This window comes from Sceloporus occidentalis, unplaced genomic scaffold (assembly GCF_023333645.1).
Source record: "Sceloporus occidentalis isolate IW3139 unplaced genomic scaffold, rSceOcc1.0.p SCAF_44, whole genome shotgun sequence".
Lineage (NCBI taxonomy): Eukaryota > Metazoa > Chordata > Lepidosauria > Squamata > Phrynosomatidae > Sceloporus > Sceloporus occidentalis.
In genome coordinates, this window is record NW_028317024.1 from 718,384 (window position 1) to 734,448 (window position 16,065).

Here is a 16,065-nt window from a genome sequence, read left to right on the forward strand (position 1 = left end):
CACTCACGTTTGTACTTACTATGCTCTACGTTCTGTAGCTGAAGTTAAGGACAACACAGCTGCAAAGTGAATAAATATTTCATAGGGTGGCGATGAGTACTATACATTCACTTAGACTGAGCAGTATCCTGAAAATGCTCATATTGCCCCCGTTTCATGGTTAAAGGGGAAGCCCATTGAAAAAATAAATAGTTTTCTTTAAACATTAAAGTGCTGAATTCGGTAATGTACCTTTACTATTAAAAAAGCTGCCTTTACTTTATTTTGTTCCAATAAACTTCCTTTACATGCAGACTTGTATGCTCAATTTAATCTAGGATCATTAGAGAATCTAATTTGTTACCCTGTCTTGGGTCGGTTGAGGTCTAATCTAGCTCTATAACCAAGAAGTCAGTTAAAGAAGCAGAACATGAGAAGACTGCTATCTATCCTCATTAGATACACATTTAGGGTAATGTCTTGATATAAATACTGTTCATATTTCTACAATATCTTTTCTATTGTGTTACTTGCATATTAAAAAAAATACTATTTGTATTTTGAAGGAAAATTAATTTACGCATATTTTTTTATTGTACAATGTTTGTAATTGTATGCCTGTATGTGTTTGCTTGTTTTCAGAGGAATTCCAGAATGTGGCAAAGTTTAAACCACTGATGGCTTCTTCCAGCAAGGTCTGCCATCATTCCACGATGATGAGTAGTCTGACTACTGGAGAACTGGCCCTGGAGCCTCTAATCACATGCAAGCTTTGTCTCTGTGAACACTCTCTGGACATGATGACGACTATCCAGCAATGCAGCTGTATCTTTTGCACGACGGTAAGGTTAAACTTTATGCATGCTCATAAAAATGCTTCATAGAAAAGCTCTTCTATAATTCTTGGAAAAGTAATTGCGTCCAAATGTTTCTTAAGGATCTCCTTGAGCATCCCAATTACTTGTACTTAGAGATACGACAGAAGCAGTACACATCAGCATTCTGTTATATAGTATTCAAGCTTGAAATGCTTTAATATGTACTTATGTACATTACTATTAAACATTAACAAGAGAAGTAAATATTGTTAGTACTTAGTATATGGTTGGTAAGCTTTGTCGAGCCGTTCACATATTAGTGTTTTAATATGTTGCACTGGACTTCTTATCACACTACTTTGTAGTAAATAATAGAATGCCTTGGTCTTATTGACCCAAAGGGATTTGATGAGTCATGAAAGTCTAAGGACTTTGTAAAGAATTAGCTAAGTGTGGTGCTTGCCTTTAGCATTTTTAGTATTATCATTTTTATTATTATCATCTTTTATTTATATTGCGCCAACAAATTACGCAGCGCTACTTACAATAAATATATTCAATATATTTATTTAATGGATGCCAATTGGTATTCGTATTCCAACAATTTACACCACCTACAAATTGAAGTATATGTCACTGCTGACAAATCGGCATGATAGACAAGATAGATACCAGTCTCCTATTAACATTTATGAGCCAATGGAAAGCGTCACTATACATGTCCATGTTATTATGTCATATGAGTGTCTGTTGTTTTAAAGGTTTGTGGCCATGAGCTACTTCCTCTGATTCCGATAAATAGAAAAGTAATTAAATTTAAAAGTGATAAGATGTCACGTTGTAGGGGAAACTTATTGTCTAATTGTATGTTATTTTTATACATTATACTAGCCAGTTGGTTAGGAAACATTAGTGAAAAGTTATGTCAAATCTTAAATCCCCTCCCCCATTATCATGGCAGGCGTATAGATAAAAACTACAAACATAGCTGATGGGTGCTTGTGCCACCACAATCCCTTCCACGGAACTCTGCCATAAAGTTATTGGAATAAATTGTATAAACGCAGTTGTATGAAAGTGCTACTGTTTTTGAAACAAGGTCTTGTATAGGGTGCCCACATCAACATTACTTTCAGGACACATGTACATTTCTCATGTTACTTTCAGCAGTCAATTACTCAGTTATACATCCCGCAGCACAGCACTACACATGTACAGAAATGTTTCACCATTGGAAAATAATAGTGATGTGGTCACCCTAAAAGACCCCCTTCCAAACACAGGAGCACTTTCATAAATCTGCATTTAAATAATTTATTCCATCCACTCTATGGCCTGGATTTACCAGGTTAAAACATAAAAAAGTGCACCATGCCTGAATGGTAAACTTAAAGTTTTGCAATTTCCCCCCAATATAGTGGATACATTTTTTCCCCCCAGGGAAAGTAGGTATTTTTTTTTTTATTTTTTTTTTACAATATTTTACATATAAAACAAATATTTATTAGGAAAAAAAAGAGAGATGAAAATATTTAAAAAAGGTAATTTTACTTAGTATTTTTTCCCCAGAAGCTAGGTTGTAGTTTCACAACATGCCCTAAGTAGAGTAATAATACACATGTGTAGGTTTATGAGGACCCAAACATCTCTTTTACACAATACACTATTTATTATTATTTTGAATTCCTTTGGTTTACTGGACTGCAGCATTTTTATTGTTCATTTTAAATTTGAGGTAGAAGGTGCTTAGCAAAATGTGTTTATTATTTTTAATTCTTTTTACCGTCTTAACATTTTTTAGCCTCCTTTTTATTTTGGACTGTTCTTTGAATGCACACCATTGGAGAGCAGTGTAACAGGACTGGAGATCCCCATGTAACTATATGGTACCCCTGATGATGTCTTGGTGACATCACTGGGTTCCCTTTTAGAAGTTTTTTTTTTTTTACCGTTTTTAACTGCGATTTAACTTGTTTATCATTCTAGATTTTGTTAGAACCAATGCTGGCATCTGCTGACAGAAAAGAGGAATGGGCTGTTGTTAAATAGCTATCTACACACAATTTCTAACGAGATCGGTTGCATCACTGATCCTCTAGGAATATTTTTTTTCTCAATGTGCCTGATATGTTATTGATCCTCAAAGGTTAAGTAAAAAAGACTACCAGATCATCTTATTCTAGGATGCTGGGGGTTTTTCTGTGGGTTTGCCGTGTTACCCAGATTTCTGTGTGCGGCATCCCAGTGATGCACCATGATGAGGTTGGTCAGTTTACATATGGAGATGCATTGATGTTGTTTAAATATTGCATCAGTAAACCATAAACCTGGTTTGACCCAGTTAAAAATCAGCACTTTTTACTTCAGAAACACAATGGTCAACCAAATGGATAACCTACACTGGAATCCTAGCTAAAGCAACATCTGGCACAGGGTTGTGTAAAGTACGTATCCACCAAACTAAAGAGGAAAGAGGGGTAGAAAGAAAGAAAACACAAGGAAGAAGTGAATTAGAGGGTAAGATAGAGGAGAAAGGGAGAAGGGTGAAATAGAGAGAGAAAGAGGAATGAAAGTGGTAAGGAAGAGAGAGAGAAAGATGCATGCCATTTTAACAATGGGCACATATACTGATTTATATATATATATATATATATATATATAAAATTGAATAGCCTAGTCAACCTCCCCCATTTTGCTACTCACAGAGGAACCTCAATGAATGTTCTTCAGACTAAACTATGATTACAATCTTAGAATTCAACTTTTTTCTACTCTTTGTAAGCTGTGGAGAATGAATAGTCTTTTCATAAATTTGTTATTTCAGTTCTTTATAGCATCCTGGCAAACCAGAGGATCTCAAAACACATACATAGCAACATTTAGGAATAGTGAAGTCACATATCACACCGGCATAACTGAAGACCTGAAGGGATTTTAAAAGCGTAACTATGAAGGAATGTTAGTGTGCGTATTCTTATGTAGCACTTGTAAATATGAAACTTATCTTCTCAAACTTTGATTTGGGTGCATTTAGAACTAAAAGGTACTCGGTCACTGTTTGGTAAATGCAGGTCTTGTGTTCAGTGCAGCAAGTATTAAAGGACACTGTTGTGTTCTTTTGCCATTTTAATGATTGGAAAGTAGTTCCATTCTGGGCCTGCAGTTCACAGTGAAAATGTAAGCAGAGGCGTTGGATGCAAAGATTGATGGAATGCAGTATTTATGAATTATATTTGCAGCTCTTTAATGTAGCAGAACATTAATCTTTACACCAATATGACAACACTCTTTTGTGTTTGTGTATAGAGTAATATTTTTTCCCAGACAGCGGTGTCTGTTGATCAAATGCACATTGTGCTAGGTCACATAAAAGGGAACATATATTGGACAGATGTTTTATTATTGGTGTTAGTGAAAGGGATCCTAGCTCTTAACTTCACAGTGGTTGGCACAGGAAAAAGAGCATTGGTCTGCTTGTTATTAAACCATACATCAAAGTCAAACCTCTTAACACAGCAAGATACCGGCACCCTATTGATTAACTACACAGTTAGGAAAATTTCCTATCCTGGGCCATTCATCGTTTGTGAACACAACATATTCAGGGTATCTTATCACTAATATGGTTTTGCAGCATTATAAAGATAGCCTTTGACACCCAACATCATGCAAGCAAGCACTCCACCAGCCACAAACTAAAGCTCTCCAAAGGCTCAGATTGATGATGGGAGTCTTGGTCAATGGCAGCTAGAATGCAGGTGGTTACGTGTCTGAGAAATTAGCTGACGTACCTGGCAAAAAATTCTTTATATTTTACCTAAAATGAATAAACTAAATTTGCAAACGTGATGGGTTTTGAAACTCTGCTGAGTGAGTTTTCACTCAGCTTTTTACAAACAGAACGGAAGGAATGAGTTTAACACATAATTACATGAAGGATACCTGATGTTTAACTTTTTTATGCTTTTCAGCCATATGCTTTTCTGTGACTGTACTTTATGTCCCCTTTCTAGTGCCTCAAGCAGTATGTACAGCTGGCAGTCCGTGAAGGCTTTGGTTCACCAATCACTTGTCCAGACATGGCATGTTCAAACAGGGGTATCCTACAGGAAGCCGAGGTACTAAAATTAAACTACTTCCTTTTTTCGGTATCAATGCCTTGATTTTTCCCAAATTACTTTTTTTGATGTTTAACTTTCCGCTAAAAAAATCCTGGCATCAATCCTACCTTGTTAAAGAAGCCGGGGGCAATGGATGGCTTGTTCATTTTTTTTCTTGTGTCTTGAGGTAATGTTTACTTTGTATCAGCCAGGTCTATGTGCACGCTTTCATTCTACAGCAAAAGAGTCCAGTACTCGTTACATATGAGCTCTGAAGACACGTACAATGTGCCAGCTAGTGCAATGTTTATAAATGAGACTGGAGAGGCCACATTATAGCACGATTATGTTTGCTTATGTCCCTTTTTCTCAGGAGACATTACTAGGCAACTGTCTTAAGAAATTATGTTTCCTGATACCCTCTGGGAAACTAACCAAAGTGATTTATAATATTTATGCCAGATGCAATACATCTAATATAATTTAGGGCTAGTGTGAGATTAAATCAACATAATTATATTTATATATATATATAATCTTCACTGAGAGTTTAATTGTGTAAAACACACACACACACAAAACCAGAGGAGTAGTCCGCACTTGGCGCCACAACGCCTAAGGCCGGCTCTGGACACTGCTGTACTAAGATATTCAGGATGCATATAAGATGCTGTTTCTGATTAAACAAACAAAATAGGTGAAAATCCTAGGTAGTTTCCAAATCAAGACAAGCTAATGAATATATTGTGGGTGTCCCCCCCCCCCCCCATTGGCTCTGTCAGTGCCTTCTCAATAAGGGCAGGTTAAGAGAGTCAGGCATCTGGAACAAATCTAGCGGGCTTGCTGGCCAATCCTGTAGAGCATACACTGGCTCTCAGGACTGGTTGTTGTCCTCTTATGATGTTTAATGTAGTCTTGATAGAATTACCAGTGATGATATTCAATATTTGTTCCTTTTTTTCCTTTCAGATTGCTTGTTTAGTTTCCATTGATCAGCTACACTTGTATCAAAGGCTAAAACTTGAAAAAGGTACGATGCTTATGGTTGTTTGCAGCTAAACATTTGTTGTTATGCGCAGACTTATGATTGCTTACACATTTCAAGTGCCTTAAAAACTAAAAGTTTGGCACTAAGTTTTCCCATTTGTTTATTTTTTCATGTTTTTTTTATATGCATGTACACATGACATCTTTGTTGGTTTTGTATTTAAAATCCGGCTACTAGTTAGACTCATACATAGTTTCTTATACATGAAAGTAGCTCAGTAAATACAAGGCCAATCAAAGGTTAAATAAGTAACTAGTGTGCAGATACAGTATACTCCAGTGATGGCTCTCACAAGAGTTTCAAGGCATTTCAGGGGATACAATAAATACAATCAAATTACTTTAATATGCATTCTTATTTGATGGGGCTGTGTAGGGCCCCTGAATATCACCTGTGGCCTCATATATTTTACCATTGAGCATGGCAGGTTTAGAAAAATATGTGATAAGATATTTTAACCTATTCATTGTGAAACTGATTATGCTTTGGGAACTCATGTAAAAATTCTAGTAGTTCTTTAATTTCATGATAAAGAATGAGATGCACTCTGCCTAGGGGACAAGTTCCCTTTTTTGTTATGTGTACATATTTTTGTATTTTTCAGAAGTCCATTTGGACCCGTGCAGAACGTGGTGCCCTACTGCTGATTGCCATACTGTGTGCCTGATAGAAGGGGGTGATTCAGCCATACCTGTACCAGTGGAATGTCATGTTTGCCTCAAAACATTTTGCTCTACCTGCAAAAGTACTTGGCAGCTTGACCATTTGTGCCAAGCTAGTAAGGCGGTTGCTGTACCTGCTGAAAAAGAGTAAGTGTTACGTTCTTCATTTGCATGAACTCAGTTGCCACAAGTTTTCAATTAATTATAATGACCTGGTTTGGTTCTTGGTTTCTCACCAAGCACATATATTTCTCTTAAGTCACGTTGTTGAGGCAAACCTTTTCATGCGTGTTCCTATAAGTGGAAAAATATTTCTTAGTCTGTATGAACTACTTTTTTTTTAAGGACATTTTTATTAAATATTCAGTTTTGCAAGTGCAAGTTTGCACGTTTAGCTACAGTAAGTTGGTTGATCACAGTTAACGCATGAACAGTGAAATCCAAAACGTTTAAGCATCACTGAATTAATGTCATCACTTTATTAGTTGATTTAGCTCCCCCAGTGGACCACTACATTAGGACCAGTTGGAGATATTAGAGACCTTTCTTCTAACTAACCAAGTAACACTTGCCTGCACAGCCTCCATAATATCGTTACCTTAAGAGGCAGAGTGCCAGAGTGGATCAGGCCTGGGGCAGCACCCAGCCTAAATACTTCTGCACTTATTCATTGCCTGTCCTGTTGGTAAAAATAAATAGTAATTCCACTTAAAAACGATAAACATAGACAAAAATGCGTACACCCAAATAAACTGAACACCTAGCCTGTCATTGTTCTCTCTTGAAGCTTAGCAGATCTGCCCTTAGGTACCTCAACAAGTTAGGCAGGTTTACACTTTATTAAGGTTTCCCTTTTTTTCTTCTTAAATGTATTAGCTGGCTTGTTTTAGACACACGTGTGTGTGTATATGTGTGTATATGTGTGTGTGTGTATATATATATATATATATATATATATATATATATATATATATATATATATATTAGAATTGTTTTAAGCAGCCTGCTTACCATCTTTCACCTATACTTTATGTCAACTATGTTATTTGTATCATTCATTAATGTTCTATTTTTATATTATTGTTATATTTTCCAGTGCTGACATTCACCAAATTCACCAAATTATTGCACAGGAATTCTCTTCTCGAGTGTAGGAATGTTTACATGTTTCCTAGACCCCTCTTGAGTTTTAGCAGATTGTGTGCAAGCCTCTAGCTAATGTTTTCTTTAGAAACTTGAAGTTCTTGTTTGCGTGCATTAGTACACAGAATAAGAAGATCATCATGTGCTTTCTCATGAGTCTGCATTTTGAATAGAAGACATATACAAATGTTTTTTCGCTGTTCATACAGATTTTGTACTACCCCTGTCCCTTTTTCTCTGTGCATCACAAAACGCAACCCTAAGGAATATGACATCACAAAATCTAACACACCTTACATGTTGGGAGTAAAAGAAAATTGATACATTGTATGTGTATATACATTATAACTCCTTCTCTTTAGTTTATATGCCTAAATGTTTTTCTTTTTTCAAATTACAGTTTTATGAGAGAAACTGCCAGCAGACAGGTTCAAGAATGTTAACTGTAACTGTACTTGACTCGCATAGTTTAAAGGATCAGAAGCACTTAAAAAGTACCCATAAAGAGGTAAATTAGTTAGTCTTAACTAACAAGAGAAACAAAGGGGTTTATTCACCAAACATGGGAATTTGCAGGGGAACTGAGCATTATGACTGGCCAACCCCAGCAAGCTTCTCCTATACAAGGAACATCGATGGATCTGTACAATGCATAGTTTAATTCTTAAAAATAAACCTCAATCACTGAACTATGTATAAAGCAGACCTTTTGCCTACAAAGGTTCTTTGTGAAGCATAGTGATTTTTTGGAGTTGAAACCCAACTCTTCTGCAAGCTTTAATGTAAACTCCCTGTTTAGTGAATAAAGGCCAGTGTGAGGCAGAAGTGTTGTTATGTTGGAAGGCAGTTAATGTCCCTATGTATCCCAGAATGGCAGCACACAGACCATAAAATAAATACATTTGATCAAATAGACTAAGATCAGGTGCAGCTCTTGTGTTTAATTGGCTTGGAAATGTTTGCAATAATAATAATTTTTCACTTGTTTAAAATATGATTGCTTGTAAGTTGAGAGAGATGTGTTTGGGTATATTGTGAAGTTGTATTCATCTGCTTTCCCTTCTTTCTTCTTAGTATTCTTATTGGAAGAGATGTTGATGCTGCTATCAAACAGTGCCCTGTTTGCAAGATCTACATAGAGAGGAATGAAGGGTGCGCCCAAATGATGTGCAAAAACTGTAAGCACACCTTCTGCTGGTACTGCTTGCAAAATCTAGATGTAAGTGTGACCTCCCTGATACCCGTTTGCTTTAGCTTAAATGTAAAATACTTATTTGGCTGAGATGCTCCACCCATCATATGCACTTAAAAATGCATGGGTGATTCTACAGAATTATCCCGTATGCATTTGCCCGTTTTCCTTGATGGAGATGAATTTGGCTGAACACATTTTCTGCCGTGCACATGCATGAAAAATACTCCCATATTTTTAGTATTTTCTGCAGTATGAAACAGTTGGTCAAGATTGCAGAACTAGATTGTGGTTTTTTCGACATATTGTAGTCTGACACATGGTAGAATTGTGATTCTTGCCAAACCACTTCTGGTTTATGGAAGTATGTGAATTATTTGAGTTTTTTTAGATTAGATGGAGATTATGATACTGAGATTTCTGTCACCAAATTAGTTTTATGGGTACTGTGATTTATGTTCTCTATCTAAATTGAACCATTTATGTGTCAGCGGCTTCAAGACTAACCCTTTCTGTTGTCATTCTAAAACTCAAGCTTGCTGTAATTGCCCTTGCCTCTATTAACAAAGTAAGTGATGCATCACTTTAGTGGTAAAGACGTATGTGTTTCTGAAAAAGCCTACAGACCCAGCGCAGGGGCGTACCTAGAGTATTTGGCACCTGGGGCGGATCCTGTATGTGGCACCCTCCCACACACACACTTTAAAACTGCATAGCTTCTACCGTTATATACCGGCGCAGACACTGAAGGTGGTACAGCATAACACTTACTGTTACTCATTATATACTGAGGCAGACATTGACGGCGGTACAGCATAACACCTATCACTATATACTGAGGCAGACATTGACGGTTGTACAGCATAACACCTACCACTATATACTGAGGCAGACAATGACGGTGGTACAACATAACACCTATCACTATATACTGAGGCACACATTGACAGTGGTACAGCGTAATCCCTATCACTATACATTGAGCCAGACATTGTCAATACTGCAGCATAACTCCTATCACTATATACTAAGCCAAACATTGATGTGGTTTAGGCCTACCACTTCATTAGTAGTAGGGATGCATCGAAACTAATTCTGGACTGAAACCGAAAATGCAGCATTTACCTGGCCTAAACCGAATATGACCCCCCCACACCATAAAAAAAAAAATCTAACACTTGTATTTAAAGTAAGTAACACACCAAAATAGGACAAAACATTTAAATAACAATATTAATATTAATATATATATATATATATATGATTAACAGCAATCACATTCCTATCATGCCCAGGCATACCCAGATTCCAGGATGTACTCGCAGACTTGGCATGATAGGAGTATGATTGCCCTACCTACCCCTTCTCACTCCCTTCTCCCTATCTACCCCCTCCTAACTATCTACCCTCTCCCCCTTTGAAGTTCACTTACCTTTCAGGGGTCCTGCGTGGGGGTGCAAGGCCTCTGTCTCCCAGCTCTGCCACTGTATGGAACAGTATAGAGTGATAGGAGTTATGATGTACTAGAGCATAATTATATAATGAAAAATACATTGGAAATGGTACAGCATAACACCCATCACTCTCACACACTTACCAATCTGCACATATACCAATCCACACATATACCAATCCACACATATACCAATCCACACATATACCAATCCACACACATACCAATCCACACACACACCAATCCACACACACACCAATCCACACACACACCAATCCACACACACACCAATCCACACACACACCAATCCACACACACACCAATCCACACACACACCAATCCATACATACACCAATCCACACATACACCAATCCACACATACACCAATCCACACATACACCAATCCACACATACACCAATCCACACATACACCAATGCACACACATACCAATGCACACACATACCAATGCACACACATACCAATCCACACACATACCAATCCACACACATACCAATCCACACACATACCAATCCACACACATACCAATCCACACATATACCAATCCACACATATACCAATCCACACACATACCAATCCACACATACACCAATCCACACATACACCAATCCACACATACACCAATCCACACATACACCAATCCACACATACACCAATCCACACATACACCAATCCACACATACACCAATCCACACATATACCAATCCACACATATACCAATCCACTCTCACTCACTGAATGCTTTCCTACCTTTCCTCTTTTCTCCTTACAGCTTCTTTTCCTCCTCTTCGCTCCTCTTCTTCAGTTCTTCAGTCTTCTTCCGGTTCAGTGGGCGCGGCTTCAGTGTTGTGCGCCGGGATCTGACAAAAATTCCGGCGCACAGCAGCTGTTGCCGCGCGGATCGCAAGGGAGCGATATCGGAGGTCTGTTAAAGACCTCCGATATCGCTCCCTTGCGAGCCTGCTCCTCCAGCGGCGGACATTACTGTCCGTCTCTGGAGTGGTGCCGGGTGCCGGCAAGTTGGCACCCCCCTGATGAGCGGCACCCGGTGCGGACCGCCCCCCCTCGCCCCCCGCTAGGTACGCTACTGACCCAGCGTTCCAATCAATATCTTAAAATAACACGCCTAGTGTTGTGTGGACCTTATAAAAGCAAGATGAGTCTATGTTTTGGAAGTAAAGAACGTATGAAATGATGAGTATAGGATGGTTAGAAATAGCCTTGGTTAGTTCCATAGAGTGACTTGATGATATAGACGTAGCATAAAATATAGTCGTAGTCTCTCTCCATTGATGGTGTAGGCACCTTAGCTTGCTTATTTGAATTTCATGCTGATACCAACAGTAGATAACTAGACCTCCTGACTGTCTGGGTTTACTGACTTTGAATCGCAGAGGGTCTTGTGCAGTGAAACAATGGAATGGAATTTGTGATAGACTCAGTAGGATGTAATTATTACAATTTTTTATTTTGATGTACCAAGAAAGTCTTTGGGGCACCATGGAGTGACCCGACTAACTTGCATATTCCAAACTCTAATTTAGCACCATTCCAAAATCAATGATGTGTAACACGTACAAGTCACATGATTCACATTACAGCCTTTGTCACAAAAATAGTTCTATATAATAGAAAAAATATATAGTCAACTTGATAGGACATGTGTGTTAATTGTGATTTGTAGAGCAACATATATGTAATAAGCGACTGTTCTGTTATAGGTAAATATTAGGTAAATGGCTATGCAAGCTGTCCATAGTTGCATACATAATCCTTACGTTTTATTGCCATACAACCAGCATGCCTCATTTTCATAGTCAATTATCTCTGTAGTTTTCTATGTCTTGGCAGTTTACTTTGTACATTATTTTTAACCAATGTTCCATACATTTTGGCTGTACCAAACTACACATGTTTGATCTGTACTAACACCTTGCCCCAGCAAAATCATCAAACAAACTTAGGTACTCAACTTCAGTGAACCTAGTTGTTTTTTTTTCAAACACCAATACACTGCTGTATATTATACTCTTTGAAACACTTTATTTATGGTGGTAAACTTGGAACAGGTCTTGGGCAAAAATTCAAAATGGATCCAAATGGAAACGGCTATGTTATTATGTCTGGACAAAAATGTGTTTTATGCAGGGTCTTAGATCATGTAACTAACTGCCTTACCTCCGTCTCTAACAAAATGTCTGCATGTTTCCTAAAACATAAACTCTCTAAAATTGAACTCCACATCTGCCCTCCCTCCAATGTTCCCCTTATCAGTTTCCCTCAATGTCAATGGTGCAATCATCTCTCCATCCCCTCAATCTCTGAACTATCGTTCACCCCTCACATTCAGACTGTCTCAAAAAACTGCCGCTTTCGTCTGAAAAGCGTTGCGCGCATCCATCCCTCCCTAACACAAGATGCTACTAAGGCTCTTTCCATGCCCTCATTATCTCCCACCTCGATTATTATACCTTTTGTCCTAGCTGGTCTCCCTTATACCTGTCTCACCCTTTTACAATCCACCATGAATGCCGCTCCCAGACTTATCTTCCTCTCCTATTGCTTTACTAACACCTCTCCCCTATGTCAGTCTCTTCCTTGGCTGCCTGTGCGTGTCAGGATTCATTTCAAAATCCTCACTCTTTGTTTTACAGCAGTTCACCGTTTCACAGCGGTTCCCCTCCCTACATCTCCCCACTCATCTCTAAATACACTCCTAACCGGTCTCTCCGCTCATCCAATGATCTCCATCTCTCTCCTCTTCTCTGGTTTCTAGTTTGTATGCATGCTTACAAGACTTCTCAAGGGCTGCCCTTATCCTCTGGAATGCCCTCCCCTGGCCTATCCGTTTTCCCCCCTTCTGTCCTTCAAAAAATACTTTAAGACCCACTTTTGTAAGGATGCCTACGAACTTTCATCCTTCCTCTCATATTCCTTTAGCTCACCTTTCCTGCAATACTTACTACTTAATAGTAATGTGGCTGATCCATCCCTACCAATTTTACCTATTGTGTAATACACCCTGACTCCCGCTATATAAAACAATAAATAATAAAAATGTTGCAGTGCAGTACTGACATAGTTAATACATACACAACTTCCAGAGCAAAGGTAACTACACAGTTACACACTTATTTCTGATCACTAAAGTTTAACCAAGCTTGCTAGTTTGTACAGATAGAAATGATTGCCTAATACCACACATAGTTGGAAGAGCTTCAAATTTACATGAAGCGCACAAACTAGGGAACCGTGACTGTTGTATACAAAAAGTAATTTATGTGGCTTAAATCAGCAAGAAATAAACATACATTATTTCTACAGTGATGACTGCTGAAAAGGAAGCAAAAAAACTCTGGGAAAATATACTTTACATTCTGGAATATATATATATATATATATATATATATATATAGGGGTGTACCATCTCATTCTTTCCATAGATCAAGCTCCATTAATGAGGAATGCATATTAATATTAATAAAACCAGTGCTGATTAGCTGTATTTGTGTATTTTTTTTTACAGAATGATATTTTTCTGCGACATTATGACAAAGGTCCTTGTAGAAACAAACTTGGACACTCACGGGCCTCTGTAATGTGGAATAGGACTCAGGTGAGTACATTGTACTGACACATGGCTAACATAATGCAGAGAGTTAAATAGATGTCTTCTTTTTATCCTTAATAAAGTGTAAACCTTTTAAAAACAAATGTACTCATTACCAGTGTTAATAGTCAATGAGTTACCCATAGTGCCCTCCACAAATATTGGCACCCTTGGAAAATATGAGCAAAGAAGGCTGTGAAAAATTGTCTTGTCTTGTCTTTTTTTTAACCTTTTGATCTTTTCTTTAAACAATACACAAAATACTCTGCTCTCATGGATTTCAAACAATTGCAAACACAACACAGGTTTATAAAAAATATGTGTGGCACATTTATTGGCACCCTTCTAGTCACTACTTCTCTATCTCCCTTTGCCCAAGATAACAGCTCAAAGTCTTCTCCTATAATTCCTGGTAAGTTGATATTTGATAGAGTCCATGATGCCATGTATCCTAACAAAATGCCCAGGTCCTCTGGCAAAAAACAGCCCCAGAACATTAAAGAGCAACCACCATATTTAACCATGGGCATGAGATACCTTTCCATATGGCTACCTCTCTGTGTGCACCAAACCCACCTCTGGTGGTTGTTGCCAAAAAGTTCTATTTTGGTTTGTGATCCTTGGAGATTTGGCCACTCAAACCATCTTCTTCACAATGCGTTGACACAATATAGACACACGTCCTCTTCCAGGTTGATTCATAACATTTCCAGTTACCGGAACTTCTTAATTATTGCAACCTCCCATTTTGTGAAGCTCAACAACCTTTTGCTGCACATCACAGCTATATTTTTTGGTTTTACCCAGTGTGATGAATGGCTATTTTCCCCCACAAGGACCAACATCAAGAGAATATACTTCAATTATATTGTTCTCATATGAATTCATAGAGGTGCCAATAATCGTGCTGGTCTTTAACACGTAGTTAAATAGTAAAATAGTTATTTGCTCTCATTAAGTGGCATTTATTTCCTGCATCGATATGTACTGCATATCATTTATTTGATTACCTTATAGGATTATGTAGTTTGTAATATCATGTAGTAGGCCAGGATGTTCAGAAAGCAACATTTGAAGTTCCACAAACCAAAGACCAAAGAGAGATTTTTCACTTTGAGAGATGGATGATTTACTTTGCGATGAATGGTTTAGTATCATTGACTTATTGGTTGACAAAAATTATGGTTAGTCAGTGGTACTCTCAGTGATCGTTATTGACAAAGGTATTCTACATGCAAAATAGATCTACTTTGAAAAAAATCTGTCACAATATCTGTTGATTCATATGGTAATACGACACTTATAAAACTTTGCAGCATAAACCAGGTGTTACATTCTATCATGTTTTATTTTAACTTGATCCAATGTTTTCTGCAGGTCGTGGGGATTCTTGTGGGCTTGGGTATCATTGCAATTGTGACTTCACCTTTGCTTCTCTTGGCATCACCATGCATCATCTGCTGTGTCTGCAAGTCTTGTAAAGGCAAGAAGAAAAAACACGGCCCACCACCCACAGCCTAGCGAGGTGTGCACTTGTGCGCTTAATGTGTAAGGGCAAAGCGGTTTGATACTCTGTGTACAGCCCCAGGGGAGGCCTTCAACATTGCATGACTTTGGACAATGTTTTGTTTGCACAAATCAGAGTGGAAAGAGATGGCAGTGCCATTGCCAAATGTATTTCAGATGAGGAATATTGATTAAAAAAGGGAAAAATCCAATTTATAGTTATAAATGCATATTGCTTATGCCAAGTCAAAAAGTCTGTTTTTCACTCTATCCAGTGGAAGGCCCTATATAATTAACCAATTTTCTGGTAACAATACTAAAAAAAAGGCTTTAGTTTCTCCATTAAGGGAGAACATACTTGTTCGCCAATATGTGCAATGATTGAACAGCTTACCGATTACATATTGTACCTGTTTACATAACAATGAATAATATATATTTTTAAGAAAAAGCATGTACTTCCACCAGAGATAATGTATATACACACAATTACAATATAATTGCACTGGCTGCAATAAATATATATATAGATATA

General features: G+C 37.7%; 1 protein-coding gene across 1 annotated transcript; it reads left to right on the forward strand.

Moving 5' to 3' along the window:
- Positions 1–656: 656 nt before the first annotated feature.
- On the forward strand, positions 657–15,545 carry LOC149289565 (E3 ubiquitin-protein ligase RNF144B-like). Its single transcript, XM_089490393.1, has 7 exons — positions 657–821; positions 4,811–4,915; positions 5,867–5,927; positions 6,550–6,754; positions 8,825–8,969; positions 13,941–14,030; positions 15,402–15,545. The coding sequence occupies exons 1-7, from the start codon at positions 657–659 to the stop codon at positions 15,543–15,545; spliced, it is 915 nt and encodes a 304-aa protein (XP_089346519.1).
- The last annotated feature ends 520 nt before the right edge of the window (positions 15,546–16,065 follow it).

Coding starts and splice junctions, on each gene's coding strand:
- LOC149289565 (XM_089490393.1), top strand. CDS start 657: ATGGCTTCTTCCAGCAAGGTCTGCCATCATTCCACGATGATGAGTAGT. Junction 6,755..8,824: donor GCTGTACCTGCTGAAAAAGA/GTAAGTGTTACG, acceptor CTTTCTTCTTAG/TATTCTTATTGGAAGAGATG. Junction 14,031..15,401: donor TAATGTGGAATAGGACTCAG/GTGAGTACATTG, acceptor TGTTTTCTGCAG/GTCGTGGGGATTCTTGTGGG.